This window comes from Lissotriton vulgaris, chromosome 3_1, assembly GCF_964263255.1.
Source record: "Lissotriton vulgaris chromosome 3_1, aLisVul1.2, whole genome shotgun sequence".
NCBI classification, from domain to species: domain Eukaryota; kingdom Metazoa; phylum Chordata; class Amphibia; order Caudata; family Salamandridae; genus Lissotriton; species Lissotriton vulgaris.
Window position 1 is genome coordinate 190,065,818 of NC_141689.1, and position 20,708 is coordinate 190,086,525.

The 20,708-nt window shown below is 45.9% G+C and overlaps 1 protein-coding gene across 2 annotated transcripts in view; it reads left to right on the top strand.

Moving 5' to 3' along the window:
- DCAF12 (DDB1 and CUL4 associated factor 12) overlaps positions 1-20,708 on the top strand; it is a 269,091-nt gene that overhangs the window by 86,285 nt on the left and 162,098 nt on the right. For both annotated transcript variants that reach the window (XM_086960298.1, XM_086960299.1), the window contains 2 exons: positions 1,729-1,789; positions 5,638-5,831. In XM_086960298.1, the coding sequence (XP_086816424.1) occupies positions 1,729-1,789; positions 5,638-5,831 (255 nt within the window). The remainder of the gene's footprint in view (positions 1-1,728; positions 1,790-5,637; positions 5,832-20,708) is intronic.

Below are 20,708 nucleotides of genomic sequence, written 5' to 3' on the forward strand. Positions count from 1 at the left end.
GTTGCCAGTCGAGCCTGACCCCCCGCTCTGCCTCTTAGGCTTTGTTAAATTCTACCCAGATGCCCTTCCGCTGCTTGATCGCCATGCTACTTGTTCTTGCGTGGCGCAAGGTCTCCATGTGCTGGGGCCGCAAACCTGCGCCCAAGTTCGCCTATTGGCTCGAGGATGCAGATTCTATTGTCTGAATTCCGGGACCTCATGCCAGCTAGATCCCGTCTACTTGATATATGGGGCCCTTTTGAGTCTTACCTCCTGGGTCGTGCCTCCCAGACCCCTGCGGCCTCTCCCGCGCTCCCCGCCGGCGCTCCGTCCGCGGCTGACGCAGGTGTAGGTCAGTGATTGGCTCCCGCCTGTCCATGCTCCCTTCAGCCCCGGCTCGTCCTCTCTCCACCAGCCTAGGTGCCTCTTCACCTATTCTTGTTCACAGTCCTGTTGCACCTACGACATATCTGTCATGTTGTTGCTTTTTGATGATTTGTATTATTAGACAACCTTGTCATATCTGATTGTATTCATGTATACGGTGCTCTGATTTGGTGCAAGTATGTCATTGTGTGCTATCTTGTCAATAAAGCTTTTTGAAAACAATGAAATGCTAATAATTTCCAATAGCAGTGAGCGTTTGACAACCTTATTCTTTACCCAAGGTAAAATATAAAGCCTCTTAAAAGTAAAGGCCAACCAATTATGATGCAAACATGAATTTTAGCTTTGTTGGAGGGCAAGCAGACTAGCTACATCTGCGCGCACACAATCCTAAAATCTAGATCTTTAGTCGGCTCTGACTAGGAAGCTGAACAAAGCTCACCAGTCCGAGAAGGGTGACAGTGGAAAGCTAAATCAAAATGAAAATATCTCTACAGCATTTCCAAAGTAAACGTATGTCGTTATGTAGATTAATTCAGCTGAACACACCAGTTTCATAGCAGAGCTCTTTTGGAAGAGCATCAAAAAGAGCTCCTTCTGGGTGAGCATACAGAGAACATGTGGGGAGCTCTGCAAAATATTTTGTGTTTTGAAGGGACAAGATCTAAAAAGGTTATCCGCCTTGCATATGTGGAATCGGCCTCGTGTAATAGGCATCCAGAGTCAGAAATCGCATAAAATAGCAATCTTTGTTTAATTTCATATACATTTCTGGCATGATATAGGCCTCATCAAATAGTTTCTTGGTCTTATAATTTTTTCTTTGGGCTTTCAACTGCTTTGCATTGTTGAACACTCACAGAACTGATGTTTGTGCTGGTTTAGAATTGCAGTGTCAAACCAGTGCTTGCCTTGTGTCCACAATGTGCTTGGACGCATTTTTAGCACTAGAAGAGGGAAATGTTTTCTGCTCGAAAATCCTTTGACCGAGGATTGTCTTAAATGCTCTAGGTCTTTTTTAAATGCCTGCATGATCTAGCATTAGTTTATCTTGTTTCTTAGCTGAAACTTCACACACCAACTCGGGTGCTTTATTCTGACAAATGTATTCTGGTGGTTCCATCATCCAAGTGTGCAAAAAGATCCTCTGCCTTTATCTGAAGAGTTTTGTCTCCCTACCATCAATAATATAAATCCTCCCACCCAGATAAGTGCCTAACTTTTTCTCGCACCCATTGATTTTATTTCTCAGTTTTACATTTAGAAAGAAAAGAGCATTTTGTATAGGCAGTATTCGTAACTAATGCAATATTGTAGCATCATATACTCTGGTTTCAAGTTGTGTGTTTTTGTTTCTTTCAGGATGGACACAAAGACTGGATTTTCTCCATCGCCTGGATCAGTGACACAATGGTTGTTTCTGGTACATTTTTCTCTGTTTTGAAAATATTCCAGTTTTGATCGTTGCCTGTATTGTCAGTACCGTTGATCACACTTGAACCTTTTTCCTCTGAAACAGGGTTTTAGCAAATTAATACATGTACCACGTAAATCTTATATCACACACCAAAATATTTGGTGTTAAGAGACTTTAACCAAACATGATCCTAATGTGTTCTAATAATGGCTAAATATTCACATGAGGGACCCTGCTTGAATTTATATAGTTTTAGACATATACAAGCCCATCAGAAGGGGGGGGGGGGTGGCAGGAGGGTCATTATCGCCTAGGAAGTGCTCTTTTTAGGGCCCATCGCTTGTGCTGCAGTACCAATTTATAGCTTACTGTTTAAAATCCAGCATATCCTATTTATTAGTAACAAGGTAGTTATCATGACTAAAATCAGGAATTGACACCACATGCTGAATCGGCTGCGTTTGCTTTTCCCATGCAGGGCACTTTCAATAAATAACGATAAATAAAAGGAGCTTTAGAACATTTGCTCTTCTTATGGTGGGAGTCCTGCTTGAGTTGTTTGCTGACACCAAGCTCAATGAAAACCTCGGATAAGCATGCCCACACACACTAGCTCTTGCTCTCTCTCTCTCACACACACACACACACACTTAACAACCTAGACCAAAAGCTACACTTTCAATTGACAAACGTGTACATCATTAAACCTTTAGGACATTTCTAAACCAGTTATTTTCTTGTTTGTTAGCTCCCTGCTTATTGATGTTGAGTAATGTTTCTTCCAGCGTAAGTGCAGATTGTCTATTGAGGCCGTCCTGAATAAGCCCGAGAAATATGTAACTCTATTAAACAGCTCTTGTATTGTATTGTTTTTTTTAATTGAGCGCATATATCACCCTGAGGTCTAAAAGCGCTAGCCTGTCTCAGAAAACGGGAAGGGAAGAGAAAAGGGGGAACAGACTGAAGAGAAGACGGTCTCAAAATAGGCACGTTTTAAGAGATTTACGGAACTTTTTGTGGTCGATCTCAGTGCGGAGATAAAGAGCGAGTGTGTTCCACAAAGTGGGGGCAAGACAGAAGAAAGATCTTCCACCGTTCCTAGCGGTGCGGATTTTTGGAGTAGTTAAATGTTTATTGGCGGATCAGAGGGTTCTGGAGGGCTGATACCTTTTCAGTTTGTTAGCCAGATAATAGGGGCCATGTCCACGAAGGGTTTTGTGTACTAGACAGATAATCTTGAATGTCATGCGTTTTCTGATTGGTAGCCAATGAAGGGCTTTCAGACTAGATGCCGAGGGGGGACGGGGTGGAAGATTTAGAACTAATCTGGCCATGTTTTAAAGGACCAGAAGTTTTGTTAGGTGCTCTTCGTTTATGGAGGCCAAAAGGGCATTGCCATAATCCAGACTGATGATTAATCCTTGCACCAGTGGCATGTTAGATGACAAAGGGACCCATATAAAGATCTTACGTAGGCGGCACATTAGTCCATAACAGATGCGAGCCACATGATTGACATGGTACGACATACAAAGTTAATTGTCAATCAGCACTCATAGATTGTGGACTGCCGCCTTAGGTGAAGGACATATGCCTAGATTTGGGGGCCACCAGTCACTTGACCACAACATTTGTGCATTGCCGAAGAGAATGATTTTGGTTTTACTGGCGTTGAGTTGAAGACAATTGTTTAACATCCAGCAGTGTATGTCAGACATACACTGCCTGAATCTGTGTTTGGTGTCGGTTGAGTCTGGGCCGAGAGTGATTAACACACTATGTCGTAGATGCTTGGGATTGCCCCAATGATGAAGCATGTCACCTAGGGGCAACCCTGGGTGAGTGAGGGGACTCAAGAAAATACATTTTCTTTTCTGTTAAGGCACACCCAAATTGGGTAAACCAACAATCTCTGCCCGGCTAGGTTCCTATGATCCATCACATATGGATTTTTGTGTTATACTTGCTTTACATAAACAGACCTTTACATTTTGTTCTTGTCACATTTGCTGTGCATTCAAAGGTAGAAGTCTGATTTCTGGCTCTGCCTTCCAAGCAAGCTTGGCGTTTACTTTTCTTACTCTGACTTCAATGTGAGAGGATTTGTGTGACAATCTTGCTGGATACTGGAGATGGGAAAGGAAAGTTCATTTTCTAGCACACAACATTTAAATGTCTGTGAATAAACTGTGCACATACTTCAGAATAAATAAGAATTTGGAAAGCACCAGTAAAGCAAACATATTTTAATATGATCAAACAAATAAGTGTTCTAGGTGATGACATTTACACACATTGTTTGTGTGCTGTTTAGTTTTATCACAAACTATGTGTAAATCAATGGTAATTTCAATTGAAAATGTGTTGCTTGTAATGGCAGTGTGCTAGCACTCCATGCATACTCCCCTCTAGGCCGCTCGTCTCTAGGCCTCTTCACTCTACGCCACTTCACTCTAGACACTGCTATTCTACGCTAAATCACTCTCTTCCTTTGGCCTAGATAACCATCACATTTGGATTTTATGGAAGAGACAATACTGAGGTAACAGATGTTGCAACAGTCCATAGCCTCCAAAAAATGGTGGGGTGGCCAGAAACTATCTGGTCTCATATTACAAAGAGTCACAGAAAGATAGAACCGAGGGTGGGGATAAGGATAATGACAAGAAAGTAAGTAGCAGCTCATGTTCGTGCTTAAGTGGTTAGACAGTAGGTCAGTTGTCAAAATCAGTCTCTTATTAATCCCTTCTTCCCCTCCAAAAACACTGTTCTCAGATTTCACTAGCTGATGATTTATAATTTTGTGCGGCATTTCAGTTCAAATGGGGTACTATTTTTATTTTTGGGGGATTTATAGAGCGCATGTCTGCCCCAGCAACAAAGCGTCCCTGCGCTAAAGCTAGCAGAGGCATTGAGAGCAAGGGAGTTAGTAACTGGAGAATGCTATGTGTATACCAACTTGTCAGTCAGAGTAGCATTTGTATGCCTCCCAAGGGTTGTACCCTCCTGTAATATGAATATTGATTTTCCTGAAGATGTTGCACACCCACAATGAGAGTGCCTGGTTATCTTCAAGGTTTACTGTTGTGTATTTTTTGAAGCGAAGACAGACAACTTTATTGGTGCATAAGGGCTATAGAACTGAAGTAACACATCTCCGCACAAGTAAATTATTTTAAAAAGTTTTAAACCCTGGCACATGCAATTGCAGACAGATTAAGTGGGGTAGGGGCAGTGCTGTTGCTACGTCTAAGAACTCTTCACTGGAAACTAATATTCTAATAATAACTACTTAAATCAAATTGTATACTGATTTTTCTCTGCTCACATGTACCATCCACATTAGAGCTTTCATATTTGTATGCTTGTTGAGCGTTTCAGCAAAGATGACATCCATATGGTCAATTCTATATTGTAATAGTTGCTTTAATGAAGTATAGCAGATACCCAGTCTGTGTTGAAATTGTCTTTAATCTGTCGGCTCCCCAGTGCTGTCATTATTAACCTCTTTATACCTTAATCAACTTTTCATTGTCAACTTCAGACAAAACCTTTTCTTAGTCAGTTTGCTGTGAATTTATCTGAAAGTCAAAGTATGTTTATTAATATCTTTCACAAAATAGAGAATAAATAATCTGACAGGCAAATACGATTCTTATGACACCCCTAAAACCAGGTTTTCAATAAACTGGTATGTTAAAAGACTTTATTTTTTAAGCAACAGGTATTAAATTAAATAATCCTAAATTGGCTCTTATATTTTTTCAAGCAGTGCTCTGCTTGCCTTCACCTTTGCCGTGGTGATACCTGTGGAAGGTCTTTGCACATTGAGACTGTGGGATTTTGTATTCTAGGTTCGCGAGACGGCTCAATGGGCTTGTGGGAAGTGACCGAAGATGTGCTCAATAAAAGTGACTCAAGGTGCAACATTTCCAGAGTCCCAGTGTATGCTCACATTTCACATACTGCCCTGAAGGATATTCCCAAGGAGAACACTAATCCTGACAACTGCAAGGTCCGAGCACTGGCGTTCAATGACCGCAACAAGGTCAGTAAATTATTGTGTCTGCGTGTATTCCTTCCGATAGAAAGCTGTCACCAGGTGTTTGCGTGAACGTTAACATTTTTCTAGCGGTGGGTGGGAACTGGGTTTTATACCTGTATTTGTTTTCACTATTTTGTTTAAATTTAAAAGGCAGTAAATGATTTTCTGTTGGTTTGGGCAAAGAATGCAACCCCCAGAGAGATTCAATAGGCTATAGAAATAACACCACCTACGGGTTTTCTCCTATTATGTATGTTCTTTGGTATTCTGCAGAATAGGCATGTGGCCTACATTCTTAACGTTTAGGAATATACAGTAGAGCTGAAAACTGTATCCACACTTGTGAATGTCTGTTGCCCTTAAGATACTCTTATAAGGCGAGGACACTAGATATATGAGCCACCCTGTTCCAATAATATTTACTTGTGTGAAGGGACTTTAGCACAATCTTCAACTTCATCGACTTGCTACTACAAATTAAATAATGTCCTAACTCTTTTGGCCAATAAATAAGGTGGGATTTAATTACATGATTCTCCTAAGGTCTGCAGTATGTATGTCACCAGTGTATCAATGGGTCCCACTTGGACCTTTTTTCTGAAGGTAGTTCTAGGCGCTGTGACTGTTTTTTTTGTTGTTGTTTTTAGGTCGAGGGACCGTTAAGCTGCGAAGCAGCTTCCGGTCCGGAGAATTAATGTCATCTAGTGGGGCTTCAGAACCCGCCTCCCTGCGCTGTCTCTCCACCATTGGCTGGCTTCCTAAATGGAGGCCAGCCATTGGAGGAGAGAGCCGTCCCTCCAAAGAAGCTCCGTCTTTTTCGGATTCGGGGGCGTGATTTTTTGCATTCTTTAGCCCTGTGACGTCGTCTGTCACTCAGGGCGCAAAAAACACGCCCCCGAATCTGAAAATGGCGGCGCTTTTCTTTAGGCCATTTCACGACAACAGCCGCCCCAAGAAGTCGTAGCCTCCTCCATCTGGCAGTCTCTGTGTGCCCAAGAGTACACATCGCGCCTCTCGTTTTCTGCTGCCCACCGCAAATCGAAGGGGACGTCCACCGCTGCCCATCTGCGCCCCACGCACCCAGGAGCAGTGAGAGTCAGGACGCAGACCTCACCAACGTTGTGCTTTGGTTTTCTGCTTCCTCCCGGCACACAGAGAGTGCCCCCTGCGAGGCCCCCTGAGTGGAGGCAGAGACAGAGGCAACACCAGCAAGGAGCAGAATATCCGAAGGGAGAGAAATCCTTCGCATTCCAAAGCGCAAGACTTCACCCACAAGCCCCTGCTCAAAGCTCGCACCTGAGACCATCGTGGGCTGAGCAGAGCAGAACAGCGCCGTGAGAAGAGCATACCAGCAGTTATGTCCAGGATGTTACTGTTTATGTGCCCGACGTTATTTTTCCACGCGCTTAAAGGGATGTATATTTAGGGAGGGATGGAGGGCGCATGAGTATACGCTTGATTATTGGGTTGCATTTTTGTTCATCCGTGTTGTTTATCTTTCTATTGTTGTGGGGCAGTTTCTAACGTGCCATTATTTTCGCAAAAATGGAATTCCCCAGTGTTAAGTTCTCGGAACTCCGCCACTGAATTAGCCGTGCAGGCGGGAACTTTACTATAGCGTTTTAAAATTGAATTTGTTATCCGGCTGATGTTTGTGTACGTCTCCATCTCAGAGGGTGTTTTTTCTTGACCCTATCCGTGGCTTTATTGAAAATGGGGAGGGAGGGAGGGGGGGAATTGGTGCCGACATCATTTAGAGGGTTTTGAACGGCATCCAGTAAGTTCTTGCACCGATTCCTCGGAGATTATGTGGTACTTAACTCCTGTTTCTTGTGTGTATGAGCGAGCACTTTCAGACTTATTTAACATGTTTCACCCCGTGGAGTTCTGTATCTCTGCCTATTGAACGAGGAAACTCCATTTCCCAGGTGTGTGTGCAAAGAGCTGCCGACCTCCCGTCTTGGGCTGTGAAATACCTGTCCCGTGGGGTGCCTTGATCGTCCTACCAACGCCAGAGGAGGATGCCATAGCCTCGGCATCCCACGTGGGGGGGCGGCCACGTCGCTTCTTGGCCGAGTGCAGAGTAGTGAGTGCGAGTGCAGAGTAGTGAGTGCGAGTGCAGAGTAGTGAGTGCGAGTGCAGAGTAGTGAGTGCGAGTGCAGAGTAGTGAGTGCGAGTGCAGAGTAGTGAGTGCGAGTGCAGAGTAGTGAGTGCGAGTGCAGAGTAGTGAGTGCGAGTGCAGAGTAGTGAGTGCGAGTGCAGAGTAGTGAGTGCGAGTGCAGAGTAGTGAGTGCGAGTGCAGAGTAGTGAGTGCGAGTGCAGAGTAGTGAGTGCAGTGCAGAGCAGTGCAGAGAGTGCTTTTGAGTGCCTTTGAGTGCAGAGTGCTGTGTGCTTTTGAGTGCAGAGTGCTGTGTGCTTTTGAGTGCAGAGTGCTGTGTGCTTTTGAGTGCAGAGTGCTGTGTGCTTTTGAGTGCAGAGTGCTGTGTGCTTTTGAGTGCAGCGTGCTGTGTGCTTTTGAGTGCCGAGTGCTGTGTATTGGCAATGTAAATGACAATGCAATTTATTAATGATTTAAAGAAAAAAAAAGAAATGTCATGAGCAATGCCAATAGCTCTACCTTTAATGATGCCGAGACCATTGCATTGTAAATGCTTGTTTTTGCATGTGTTGCCTTCAAACCTTTTCTAAAACCAATAGTTTGAAATAAAAAAAATGATTTGCATTTTAGAACAATGCTACAAACAACAAGCCAGTTGCTAATCGGTACGTAGTTATTTTTACATCTGCCTACCATGTCAATTACAAATGTCATTCCATGCGTGCTCGATCCTCTGCTCAATACATGAAGGAAATTGGATACATCCTACTTTAAAAACATTCTCTGCCAATACCCAAGGGGCAGTTTGAAGAGATATCCACAACATCACCCTCCAGGTTATGCATAGGGAGTTAGTCTCGGTGGCAGAAAAACAACATCCCTTTTTTCCCACGAACAGCCGTCCCCCCAGTCTCCGACCTCCCCCAGGCTACCTGTGTTGATTCATAAGGGCAGCACAAATTCCATCGGCGTATCTCCAGCTGCTTCCTGATGCTCTCGGGCCTACATAGCAAAAGGTTCCCAAATGTCCCTGGGCCTTGATGCTGAAGGCATCCAAAAGGTGGTCAGTTGTGAAGGCCCAAATGTGACGTCTCTAATCCAATCCTTTTTTAGAGGGAACCCCCTTTCTCCCCCAGTGTTTGGCTACCTGGCGCTTAGCAAAGAGTAATAACAGCGCGTGCAGTTTACGAACCTTGACTGGCGTATCTTTCACATACCCAGCAAACCCTGTAATGGGGTCAGGATCATCAAGCGTACCTAATGTCTGGCGAATCGTAGTAAATACGGTGGACCAAAATAATGTCGGCCGTGGGTAGCTCCAGGCCATATGTAAAAAAGTGTCAGGAGCGAAACCGCATCTCCAGCAGCTTTAGTCATCTTTCAGTACGATGCAAACTGGAAGGTGTCCTATAAAATCTGTGCATGAACTTGCAGTGGATTAGGCGAAGTTTATAGTTAGGGGACAAAGCTGTGAGTTGGCAGCGGCAATAAACCCACTGGTCCTCTGTAAGTGGAGTTTGAAGTTCTACATTCCATGCCTGGAGTGCTTGTGGCTGTGTCCGAGGTGCCAATGTTACATGTGATTATATATCCGGGTAATTAGTCTCTGGTGAATCTGATTTAAACCCGTTTTCCAATGCAAGTAGGGTTGGCGGGAAGTTCGGGGAAGTGACATGTAACGACCAACATGCAGCCCGAAGTTTGTAGTATACGAAGAGTTCGGAAAAAGACTGTCTGACCCTCCACAGAGGCCGAGGGTGGCCGAAACAAAAGTGCAGAGTCTAATTTTTTGTGCTAAGGCCTTGCAAATACCCTCGCACATGTTGGGCAGCATAGGGTTGTGTGCTGGGAGTATGGACGGGGCATAGAGAATAGGAATGCCGGTTCTTTTCTGTAACTCATTCCACTCCCACCTCAAGGTCTCTACTGTGTCTATGCCATCTCTGGGACGCCTGTAGGTCTGATATAAAGCGACTTGCAGTGGGACCGGTGCTGCAGCTTCCGTTTCCACAGCCGCATGGGATTGAAAAGGAGTCGGATGTACCCAGTGGTGGAGAAACTGAGCCTGAGCACTCCGTGCATACAATTGCATGTCTGGGGCTCCCAAGCCGCCTTGACGCAGAGGAAGTGTCAATAGGTCCCACGCGACATGCGCTGCCCGCCCAGATCAACAAGACCAGAAGGGATCTGAGGGATTTAAAAAAGGCCTATGTGAGGCGTACAGGAATATTAACGAATAAATAAATTTCCGCTGTATCACCATCTTGACCAATGCTATTTTCCCTGCTAGGGAGAGCATGAGCTTAGCCCACACAGTGACTTTCTCTTCCAACCATGTTGTGGCGCGCCCGTAGTTCATGTCCCATATTTCTTGCATATTTCTACTGAGCCATATGCCCAGATATTTCACAGGTTTGTCCGCCCATTTAAGAGGAAACTCAGAGGGAGGTGGTATAGTGGTGTCTGTTAAAGAAAAAAGAACTGATTTGGCCTAGTTAATTGAGATTGCAGAAAGGTCTCCAAATCTTATAAATTCCCAAAGTAATGGATTAAGGTACGACGCCTGGTCAGTTACGTACAATGTGACGACATCAGCATATAGTGAAATTAAATGACTCCTATTACTAAACCCACTCCCCTTGGCATAATGGTGTTGCCTAATAAGTCCTGCAAGCGGCTCCATTGCTATTGCGAATAGCAAAGGGGACCATGGGCAACCTTACCACGTACCTCGCGAGATACCAAACAGTAGCGTAAGAAGGCCGTTCACCCGGATCCGAGCCGCTGGTCGCGTGTATAGCAGACGTATAAGATTAATAAACAACTGACTGAACCCCATGCGACTCAGAATTGCAAATGGATACTGCCATTTGAGCGTATCAAATGCCTTTTTTGGCATCTAGGAAGACTGCAGCAGCTTGCACATCAGGGTGTAAATAGTGCAGTACTGAAAATAGGGTTCTGGGGTTGTGGGAAGTAGATCTCCCTGGGATAAATACCGATTGATCTGGGCGAGCGATCAATGGAAAGAGGCTGCAACCGATTTGCGATGAGCTTCGCCCAAATTTTCACATCCACGTTTATTAATGACAATGGTCTATATGAGTCCAATTCATTTTCCTGCTTCCCGGGTTTCAGCAAGGTAATTATTATTGCTTCGCGCTTTGACGGTGGCAGGATGCCTGAGCCTCCTCATATAGCGCTATTAAATGCGGCGCCAGCTCTTCTGCATATGTCTTCTAGAATGCGGTGGTTAGACCGTCCGACCCAGGGGCCTTGTTCAGCGGTAAGCTCTTGATGACCTGGGTGACGACCTCCACCGTGAAATGGGACGTCATAGTATTCCCTATGCCTCTGACCCAACCAGAGTAGCTCCAGTGAATCAAGAAAGGGTATCAGGCCCTCTGGACTAGATTCCTGCGTAGGAGTGTATAGATCAGAGTAAAAACAGGAAAACTCATCTAGGATTTCTCTCTCTCCTCTAATCACAGACTGTTGTGTACCTTTCAACTCAGTTATATAAGCAGTGGACCTTGGGGCAAGAATCATCAGCGCAAGAGTTCCCCCCAGCCTGTCCCCCTCCCTGTATCTCCTGGCCTGAGCATGTTTCCCTAAAAATGTAACTTCGCAGTGCTCTTCCTCCTCAAATTCAAGCAGTTTCTCTTTCAGAAGGGCCAGCGTCCTGTGATCGTTAGAGGAGTAAAACTGTGTCTCTAGCTCCTTGATCTGATTTTCTAGTATTGCAAGCGTACCCCGAATAGCCTTCAATACCCCAGCCTGCCGGGCGATGCAATTACCCCTGATTACCATCTTAAATGCCTCCAATAAAGAGGCCTCCGTATCAACCGAACCAGCGTTAAGGGTAAAATAGTCATTGGTATCCCCCCTTATTTCTTCTTTAAAAGCCTTATCTAAAAGGGCATCTGGCGGTAACCGCCACATAAACAGACGTGGAACGGAGTTGGGAAGCACTAAGCGCCAAAGACATGATGCGTGATCCAACATGGATCTAGGGAGATGGGAGATGTGAGACCTACTGGTCCATGTAACCACATCACGTGGCGCCAACCAGAAGTCTAACCTTCACCACGCTCTATGGTGCTCAGATATACACGTCCCTTCCTTAGTTTGTGGATGATTCCGTCTCCAAATGTCAACCAGGTCACCGTCTAAAAATATTGGCTTTCAATACAGCACTAGCTGATGGGTGTAATGTTTGAGATATCCCTTTCCGATCTAGCTCGTCATTGAGAATTGCATTAAAGTACCCACCCCAGATAATGGTTTCACAGTTTGCCGCAGTCACGCTGGCCCCTATATCTTGAAAGAAACTAGGATAGTCAACATTGGGGCCATAAACTGCAACTATCACAACCGGAATCCCACCCATTATTATGATGAATCTACCCTCCAAGTCAATTTGTAATTCACTTTCCTTCCAGTCAAGACCCCGTCTGACCAACACGGCCACCCCCCTAGAGTAATTTGAGTAAATGGATGAGTATACTGAGCCCCATCTACTGTGTTTCATCCTGGGATAGGGTGTAACATTAAGATGCATATGTCTGTGATGTCGTAGCAAATATGAGTGGACTAGCCTGGATTTCCTGCCATCTTTTAGCCCACAGATGTTCCATGTTAGTAAATTTAAACTGGTCATACGACGGCTAACTCAGTATAGTGTTGAATTACAGTAGGAGCGAAGCACAGTATAATGATTGGTGGGACCCAATGACGGTAAGCTGAACTGTATAGCAGTGATCTGGCAAACATCATAACATCAAACCTCCCCCCTACTCGCCAGCCCACCTCCCACTCCAACCCCCCAATCAGGATGTAGAAGACCCGTCCCAAGCATCTTAAACAACAAGTGGGAGCTCTCCCATAGGAACGCGTACTCACCTGCCAACACAGGGTAGCCAAGAAAACTGCGGAGAGCTGTGTCACAAGAAATTTAAATCATCCCAGCACATCAAAACGAGCAGTTCAGGAGCACATTCAGGCTGTACAGCCCAAAAAAGGGATGGGCCTGTAAGTCCCAGCCCAACTCAGCCCGCTCTGTAATCAGCCATGTCCGGCTCATAAACATTTTAAATGAGAAAAAACCCCATATCAGAGAGAACTGAACACAAAACTGTTAAAGAAAAACCTCCGAACACTGTGAGAGTCTTGCGGGCTCCAACTCATCTCATTGCATAGCAGCACCAGCAATGGACGTATCAGGGCTTGAGTCTCATCAGTCATTGGCAGTCATATGGGCCTCAGCAGAGTCCGCAGAACCGGAGCTTTGTTTGGACTTCTTCCCACCAATATGCTTAGCAAATTTGAGGGCGGACATGGCATCTGTGAAGAAATATGCGGATCCTCTGTTACGGAAATTAAAACATCTGTAAAAAGGCGGGGAGAGCGTGAAGGAAAGTTTTTTTCCCCCCACCAGGAAAAAAGATAATAGGGACACTGTCAAGTTTATAAGATGGAAATTAAAAAAGCCCAAGCTGGCTATTATAGCGAAAAAATCTCTTGTGCAGAAAACTCATCCTTCCTTATTGTCGAGGAACTCACACAAGGTACAGCTGCCCCCGACACCTTTGAGCCTACTGATGAACGCTGTAACGAGCTTGCGGATTACTTTCATAACAAAATTCAATCAATTCGAATTTTGTTTACCGAACCGGACTTAAACTTCCTTTCTGAAGCAACTACTGCCATGCGGGAGATTCACCTACTGGAAGCATTTCATCCCTTGAAAAAAGAAACATTCCTCACTATCTCTGCCCTGGCCAAGAGTGGATCACCTCTAGATTCTGTCCCTCCTAATATTCTTATATCCGCAGCCGGTTCGGTTGGCCCATTCCTCATGATATGATTAACTCCTCATTGTCTTTTGGAGTAGTTCCTCCCCCATGGAAGAAGGCGTTGGTAAAAGCATTGTTGAAGAAGTCTGGCCTAGATCCAGACTGTCTTGATAACTATCGTCCCATTTCACTTTTACATTAGGTTAGTAAAATCGATGAGAAGTTTGTCAACATAGTTCTCTCCAAGCGCCTGGAAGTGAGTAAGCTCCTTCAGCCAACTCAAACCGTATTACGCCTCTCGCAAGCGACTGAGACTTCTTTTGTCATAGAGGACTCAAGAAAAATCCTCAAGGCAGGGGGATCCTTAGCCGGGATACTGTTAGACCGCAGCGCGGCATTTGATACGGTGAATCACTGTATCTTAATCCACCGACTTAAGGAGTTGGGTGTGACCGGAACAGCGCTTGACTGGTTGTGCTCCTTCCTGGAGGATAGATCCTACCAGGTGTTTGGGGGTGAGGCCATTTCAAGTCCTAGACCTTTGTATTTTGGAGTGCCTCAGGGGGCATCCCTGAGTCCCACTCTTTTTAATGCATATATGGCCCGCTTGCAGAGATTGTTTTGCCATTTGGTGTGCATATAATTACGTATGCCGATGATACCCAATTAGTGGTGTCATTCAATCATAAAAGAGGCCCTTCAACTTATCTGGGCCCCTGCCTCGAGGAGGTGATGAGATGGATATGTCATTCCCATCTTAAATTGAAAGGGGACAAGACTGAGCTCATGTTGCTCGGTAATCCCTCCCCCCTCGGGGTTGCCGACATCTGGCCACATGTATGGGCCCTCCAACGATTCCCAAATCGGAAATAAAGAGCTTGGGTTTCTGGCTTGATTCTGAACTTAACCTTAAAACTCAAGCCAGGAAGGCAGTTGCTGCCTGTTTTGACATCTTAAAATTGTTTCTTAAAGTACTGCCACTGCTTCCCCTTTTAGCAAGGAAGCTCGTTGTCCAGGCGCTTATTTTATCTTGCCTAGACTATGGTATTGCTCTTTATCTTGGTGCCTTCGGTGCGGTTTTTAAAAAACTCCAAACTATGCAAAACTGTGCCGCCTGGACTCTTGAGTGTCCCTAGCCGTCAATCATCCAAACCCGCCCTCAGATCCTTACATTAGCTCCCTATCCAGGAAAGGGTTCATCTTAAAGCTCTGTGCACCACCCACAAGATACTTGGGGGTAACGGACCGGATATTAACTCATCTTTTGTCCGACCATATAAAGCTCATAGACATTTACGCTCTAATGATCGTGATGATGATGATGATGATGGCGTCTGTTCCCAGAATTAGGAGGTCCAGAAGGGGCGGACAACTTTTTTCCTATAATGCCTCCAAACTTTGGAATACCTTGTTGCTGCATCTGCGTAAAGAATCGGACCACTCTGTCTTCCGTTAGAGGCTTAAGACCTAGCTCTTTCCACACTGATTGCCGTAGCCTATTGCAGTTTTGACACTAGCCCTGGGATGCCTCTGGGTAACCACGCGCTTTATAAATGCTAGTTCATTTCATTTCATTTTATCCCTCGTGGGGAACTTTAAGCTTGACATGGTATAATAGCGAATAGGGAACCTGGCCCTGCAGCAGGATACGTTTAGCAGGAGGAAACTCGCGGTTCGCCGACTGCACAGCAGGTGTAAAATCTGGATAAAATGAGATATTGTTACCTTTGTGCGTGATAGTTCCCTTCCCTCGGGCTAGACGCAGGATAAGATCTCAGTCCTGGTAAGATGGGTCTGGGTGGAGCTCCGACCGGGGGCTTGGGACCTAAAGCACAGCACGCCCGCTCCACTGCGGATAGTTTGGATCAAAGTGCTCTCGAAGTAAGTCTGCTATATAGGTCTCCATTTTGGCGATGGCTGTCGTCTCCAGTATGCCAGTAATTATCAGGTAATTGCGGCGGGACCTAGCTTCCAGATTTTCGTTTTTGGCGCGAATGATGCCTAACACTTTATCCATATGCTGTAGCTGTTCCTTGGTTTCAACTTGGAACTCGTGGAAGTCTGAGGCCCGGTTTTCAAGCACATCGAGCGGGTCTCGTGCAATTCCCACCTGCGTTTTGACAGCATCCAGTTGGGACGTCAACGCATCCCGCTTGGTATCTATATTCCGAAGGCTAGATCTCCTCTCGAGCATCAGGGTGCGCAGATCCTCGCCTCTGTCCTCCCTCTGCATCTCTGGTGCCCTCTCTGCGCCGGCCTCTGGGTCTGACTCTTTGAGCCTCGTGGTTCTCCTCTGGTCGAAGGACAGCTTTGGTTGCTTCGCATCCTGTTTGCCCATGGTTCGCTCAGGTGCTGATGGAGGCCTCCGTAAGGTCCCTCGGCCACATGCGGCGCAGGTAATCCATGTGAAGGGGATCAACAGCTAAACTGTTGCACCAATGACCAGCCTTCCTTTATTCTTTCGATATGAGAGGAGCCAACATGCAACCAAGCACACAGGACCGTTTATGGATTGAGCAGCAGTCCAGCGTCCAGGTCCCATCCAGCCCCAGTCAGCTGCTCCAAATCCAACGCTTCTTGCTCTTATTTTGTACCGGGCCTGGACCCTAGACAGCAAGCACCCCTGAAGACTAAGCACACTCTCCAGGCTCAGCAAATCTAAGTGTGTCCCCACAGCTGGAGTCAGCAGCTTGCCCCGCTCTCCTTTTCTTGCCCTATGGTACATGCCGCCATTGACATTCAGTGCACACAACGCGGTCTCACAGCTATGGCCGCTTCGCTCTCCGCAGATACCCGTCACTGCAAGGACTCAAAATGGCGCTCAGGTCCAGTGACTAGCTCCAATCCACCCTGCTAGACATACAGCTTCTGGTCCACCTTAAGCAGTGTCTCCGCACGCGCCTCCGGTGGCCCAGGGTCCCAACGCTGCCCCTCGAGTCTCCGCTACGGGTCGGAAAGCCAGCCAGATGTCCGCATGGCCCCCGGGTCTGCTTTGTCCAAGTCTGCTTCCCAACGCTGCTTCCCCGCCGAGTCCAAGGACGCACAGCTCTGTTTTCTATCGGGCCAGCCCCTCACCTCTTCAACTCTATCCTGTCAGAGGCAGCCAGTTATCCCCCGCACCGAGCACAGCCCTCTACGCAAGGATCGCCGCAGGCTCGATTTCCCAGTACAGCCAGCCTGCACATCAGCGGCTCCAGTATGTACGGCCGAGCCCACCTCCACCGGGGTCTACCCTCTGCTCCAGAGCCAGTCTCAGGGGTGTAAGTCAGCTCATGCAGTTCCCTGCGTTCCGGGCTGTTTGGTGAAGGAGTAGTACTCGGCCAGTGGAGCTCGCTTAGCTAGTCGCCATTTTGCAGTTCAGCAGGCCACGCCTCCCTTATTAAATCACATATCCTCATTTGGATAAAAAAAAACTCTATTACATTACTATTGTTTACCCGTCCTGCTTGGATCCTGTAATCAGCTAGTTGAAGCACTAGATGATTTATTGGTGAGAATAGCTTACTGGGTACCTCTTTTAAAACTCCCAAGGCAACATTAACTTTTGGTGGTCGTACAATTATGGCAAACTTTGGTAACCCACCATTGCATAATTCTATTTATAAACTCTGTGTGGCCCTGGTTTTAAACTGGGGACTATTAAAGTAGGGACTTCGATATGAATACCAGTTGGTTCTGCTACTGCCAAACATGAGTGCAGAAAGTAGGACAAGATAAGTCTGTTTAATGGTAGGTGTTAGACCTGTCTGGCCTTTTGCGTAGCCCCTCCTATTCATTATTTATTTAGTCCCCTTTTTGCCCCTCATACCCTTTATAACTTTTTGTGTCCACTAGATTTTTTATGGTGTTGATCTGGGGGATAGATGCTCTTTTGCCCCCATAGACCTTTACCTCAGGCCTAGGTGCCTTTTCCTGACAAGAATTCACCCAGATATACAAAATGGTGGTTTTCAACTGTCACACCTGAGATCTGACCCATAGGATAGAATAGGGCATTCCAGAACCTTCTGGTCCCTTCTGGACCTTGGAGGGTCAGCCTATATAAGGCGGAATGCTGGGCAGCCATTTTAGTTGGTGCTTGGTAGTAAAGGAACCCCGAGGTCTGGTTGGAGCGCAGACTACTGTGGATAAGAGAAGGGAGATCCTGTCAGGGTTGATAGCCCTTATTGGTCTGCTGCCCGAGCTGAGAATCTGCCTCCCTTTCAGTCGATCTGGCCCAGCTGAGGGAATTTCCCCTGTGGTAAATTGCCAGGTTAGAGCACCAAGGAAAACAACAGCAGTAAGCGCATTTCTGTGGACTTGGCCTGGTGGTGCAGGAGGAGGAAAGGAGGCTGAAGTATTCCCCTTCCTTGCTCACCCACGACGTCTGTTTTGCTAAGAGAACTTACCCTGTTGCTGTGCCCAGAAGCGGTTGCCCTCGCTGAAGGAATTGTGGCCCCAGCCGATTCGGAGCGTCCGGATAATCCATTGTGACCTACTGGTGAGGAGAGGGTGCCGGAGAAGCGTCCCGCCGAGTGCACAGGCCAGGAAGCGAGTGAGGAGTTCCTTCCCGGCGGTGGGCGGTGCAGCGCTGAAGCGGACCGTCTTCCGCGCAGAGAGGCCGAAAGGTAGCGTCTCCTCAGAGGCGCGGTTCAAGTGAGTGCGGCGCCGGTCATCACTCTTCGCGCTCCACGCTGAGGTCAAGGCTTCCTGCCGGGCGAAGAGAGGCCCTGTTCCACCCCCTGACTTAGCGAAGCCATAGCGGAGGTAAAGCTGCGGCGGAGGGCGGGTAAACGTCCTGCCTGTTTCCTAATCCCCGGGAGGCTGTAAGTGATCGGAGGCCCCGGCGGCAGGAAGAGGGTGTTAACGCTCGCGCTTCTCGCAAGTAAGCTGGGAAAGCAGGGGGGTCTGGAGGGAAGTCCATCAGGTGTCCTCCGATGCCTTCCTACTGCCAAATCTGAGGGAAGAGGTGAGGGGTGGGGGGTCGGGGGAAAATCACTGGAACCCCATCCAGCAACAGGGGACAGTCCACGAAAGAAACAAACCGGGTTATCAGAGATCTGAGGACTAGATAAAACCTGCCTAAAAGACCTTGCCCTGTCCAGTTTCTCAGTGGGTCCCTTTAGGAGTACCTGGAGTCCACACTGACTAGATCTCCTCTTGTATTCAAGATACAGATCTGGGCCTGTGGGGGACTGACCCATTCAGTCAAAGCATCAACCCTGGTTTACAGAGGCAGGGAAGAGAAGGATTGAGAGTATACAGGCTGACTTCTTAGCATTCCCAGCGCTGTATGAGAGTTTTGAGAGCTAGTCCTTGTAAGGAGATCTTCTAATATAACCCACGAAACAGTAAAATGTTAAAACCTTTTTGATTGTATGTAACACAGACTAATGGAAAGTGCTTGTTAATTACAGAAACTCGAGCTAGCGCTTGTGTGTGAAGAAAAATCAATCAGAACCTTAGAAGCTCAACCCAAAGTGATTGTTAACGTTTTTGACTAAAGAAAGATAAGTAATAATGACATGTGAAAATATGTGATGTATTGAAGTCTCATAAAAAGTCATCAAACACACAAAGTATTATTCTTATAAAGCAGCTCGTATTTTTCCACAAAGTTTGGTGTAGTGTCATTTTTGAGTGGAATTGCATTAAGTTACTGCTGGGTGGTGTGCAAACTTTGCACTTGTGTTTCTGGAGTCAGACTGTCTTACCCTAGGCCAGGCTACCCTAGGTGGCTTAGCAATCCTAAGTCCAACAGTAGGCATTCCAGAGTAAGTTACTGCCCACCGATGTCGGATTTTGATATTAAGTAATGTGATGGGGGAACACTGTTAGAGTTATGTTTGCAGTATTGTTAAGTGTTTTATTTTCTTCTGTTTCTTTCCAATCCCCTCTTCACTTCTTCCAAATTAAAAAATGAATGAGGTAGAGAATAAGCTGATTTTAAAAAGCAGCAACAACTGCCCCAAAGGAAGTCCCGGCACTAGTCAAATAAATAAAACTAATTTGAAGCATGAATTCCTCCTGGTCCCTATTTATGGATATTGCCATTGTTTGGATAGTTTATTAATGTGTCACGAAAAACATAATAGTGAAAAGTATTGGATGTATTGTGAGATGCTGTTAATCGTTAAAGTGGTTTGGCACTAGAATTATGTGATTAATTTGTTCTATTTATAAAAAATGTAAAATATTTGTCAGTAGATCAAAGAGTCTCAGACCCCAGATGACCCTGCAATTGATGAGTCTGTTTACTAGCACAAACTGAAGGTGGTCATCTTTCTCACCATGTTTTACCAAGATGCTGAAGTAATTTATAATTTAAAGACTGGTTCACCAGTAAACAGCGTTCCAGTCCTACTCTTTTATTATGCTCTTTAATTCACATGCATCTGTCATCTTACTAATTTGTTCAAGCTAGCTCTGTCAACTGGTTCACAGCTCTGTCAATCAGAGAGAGGCACAGTGACTCAGTTAAAAAGGAATCTTTGGACTAAGGGATGGTAGACAATTACCAACCCATCACGTCCTTCCCTTCTTGAGAAAAACTACTGCACGAACTGTTGTTGAACAACTATTTGTCTAAAAACTACTCTGGGTTCATGGCAACTAAGTTTTCTTCCTGAGCGTGGCTCCAAGATACCACTGGCTTGGTGGTGGACAAGCTTGAAACCTGCTTCATAGATGTTGCATCAGTTCTGATCCTTTTAGAAGTATTATTCAGAATTCAGTACCATGGGTCATGGTATCTTTCTAACCAAGCTTACAGAACGGAGTTTTACGGGCACTGTGGCAGAGTGGTTCATCTTGATTTTGAAACACTCCACCAATCTGTGCTCTTGCCATTTTTCACCTTTGACATTGTTGCCATCTAGTACAGTATACCTCAAGGATCTTTAATTTCTTCTACATTGTTGAATATTTATGTAAAACACTGAACCAGTCCTATCAGATCTGGTTTCTGTGCACTTGATGATACAAGCAATACCTAGCTGACCATTTGTC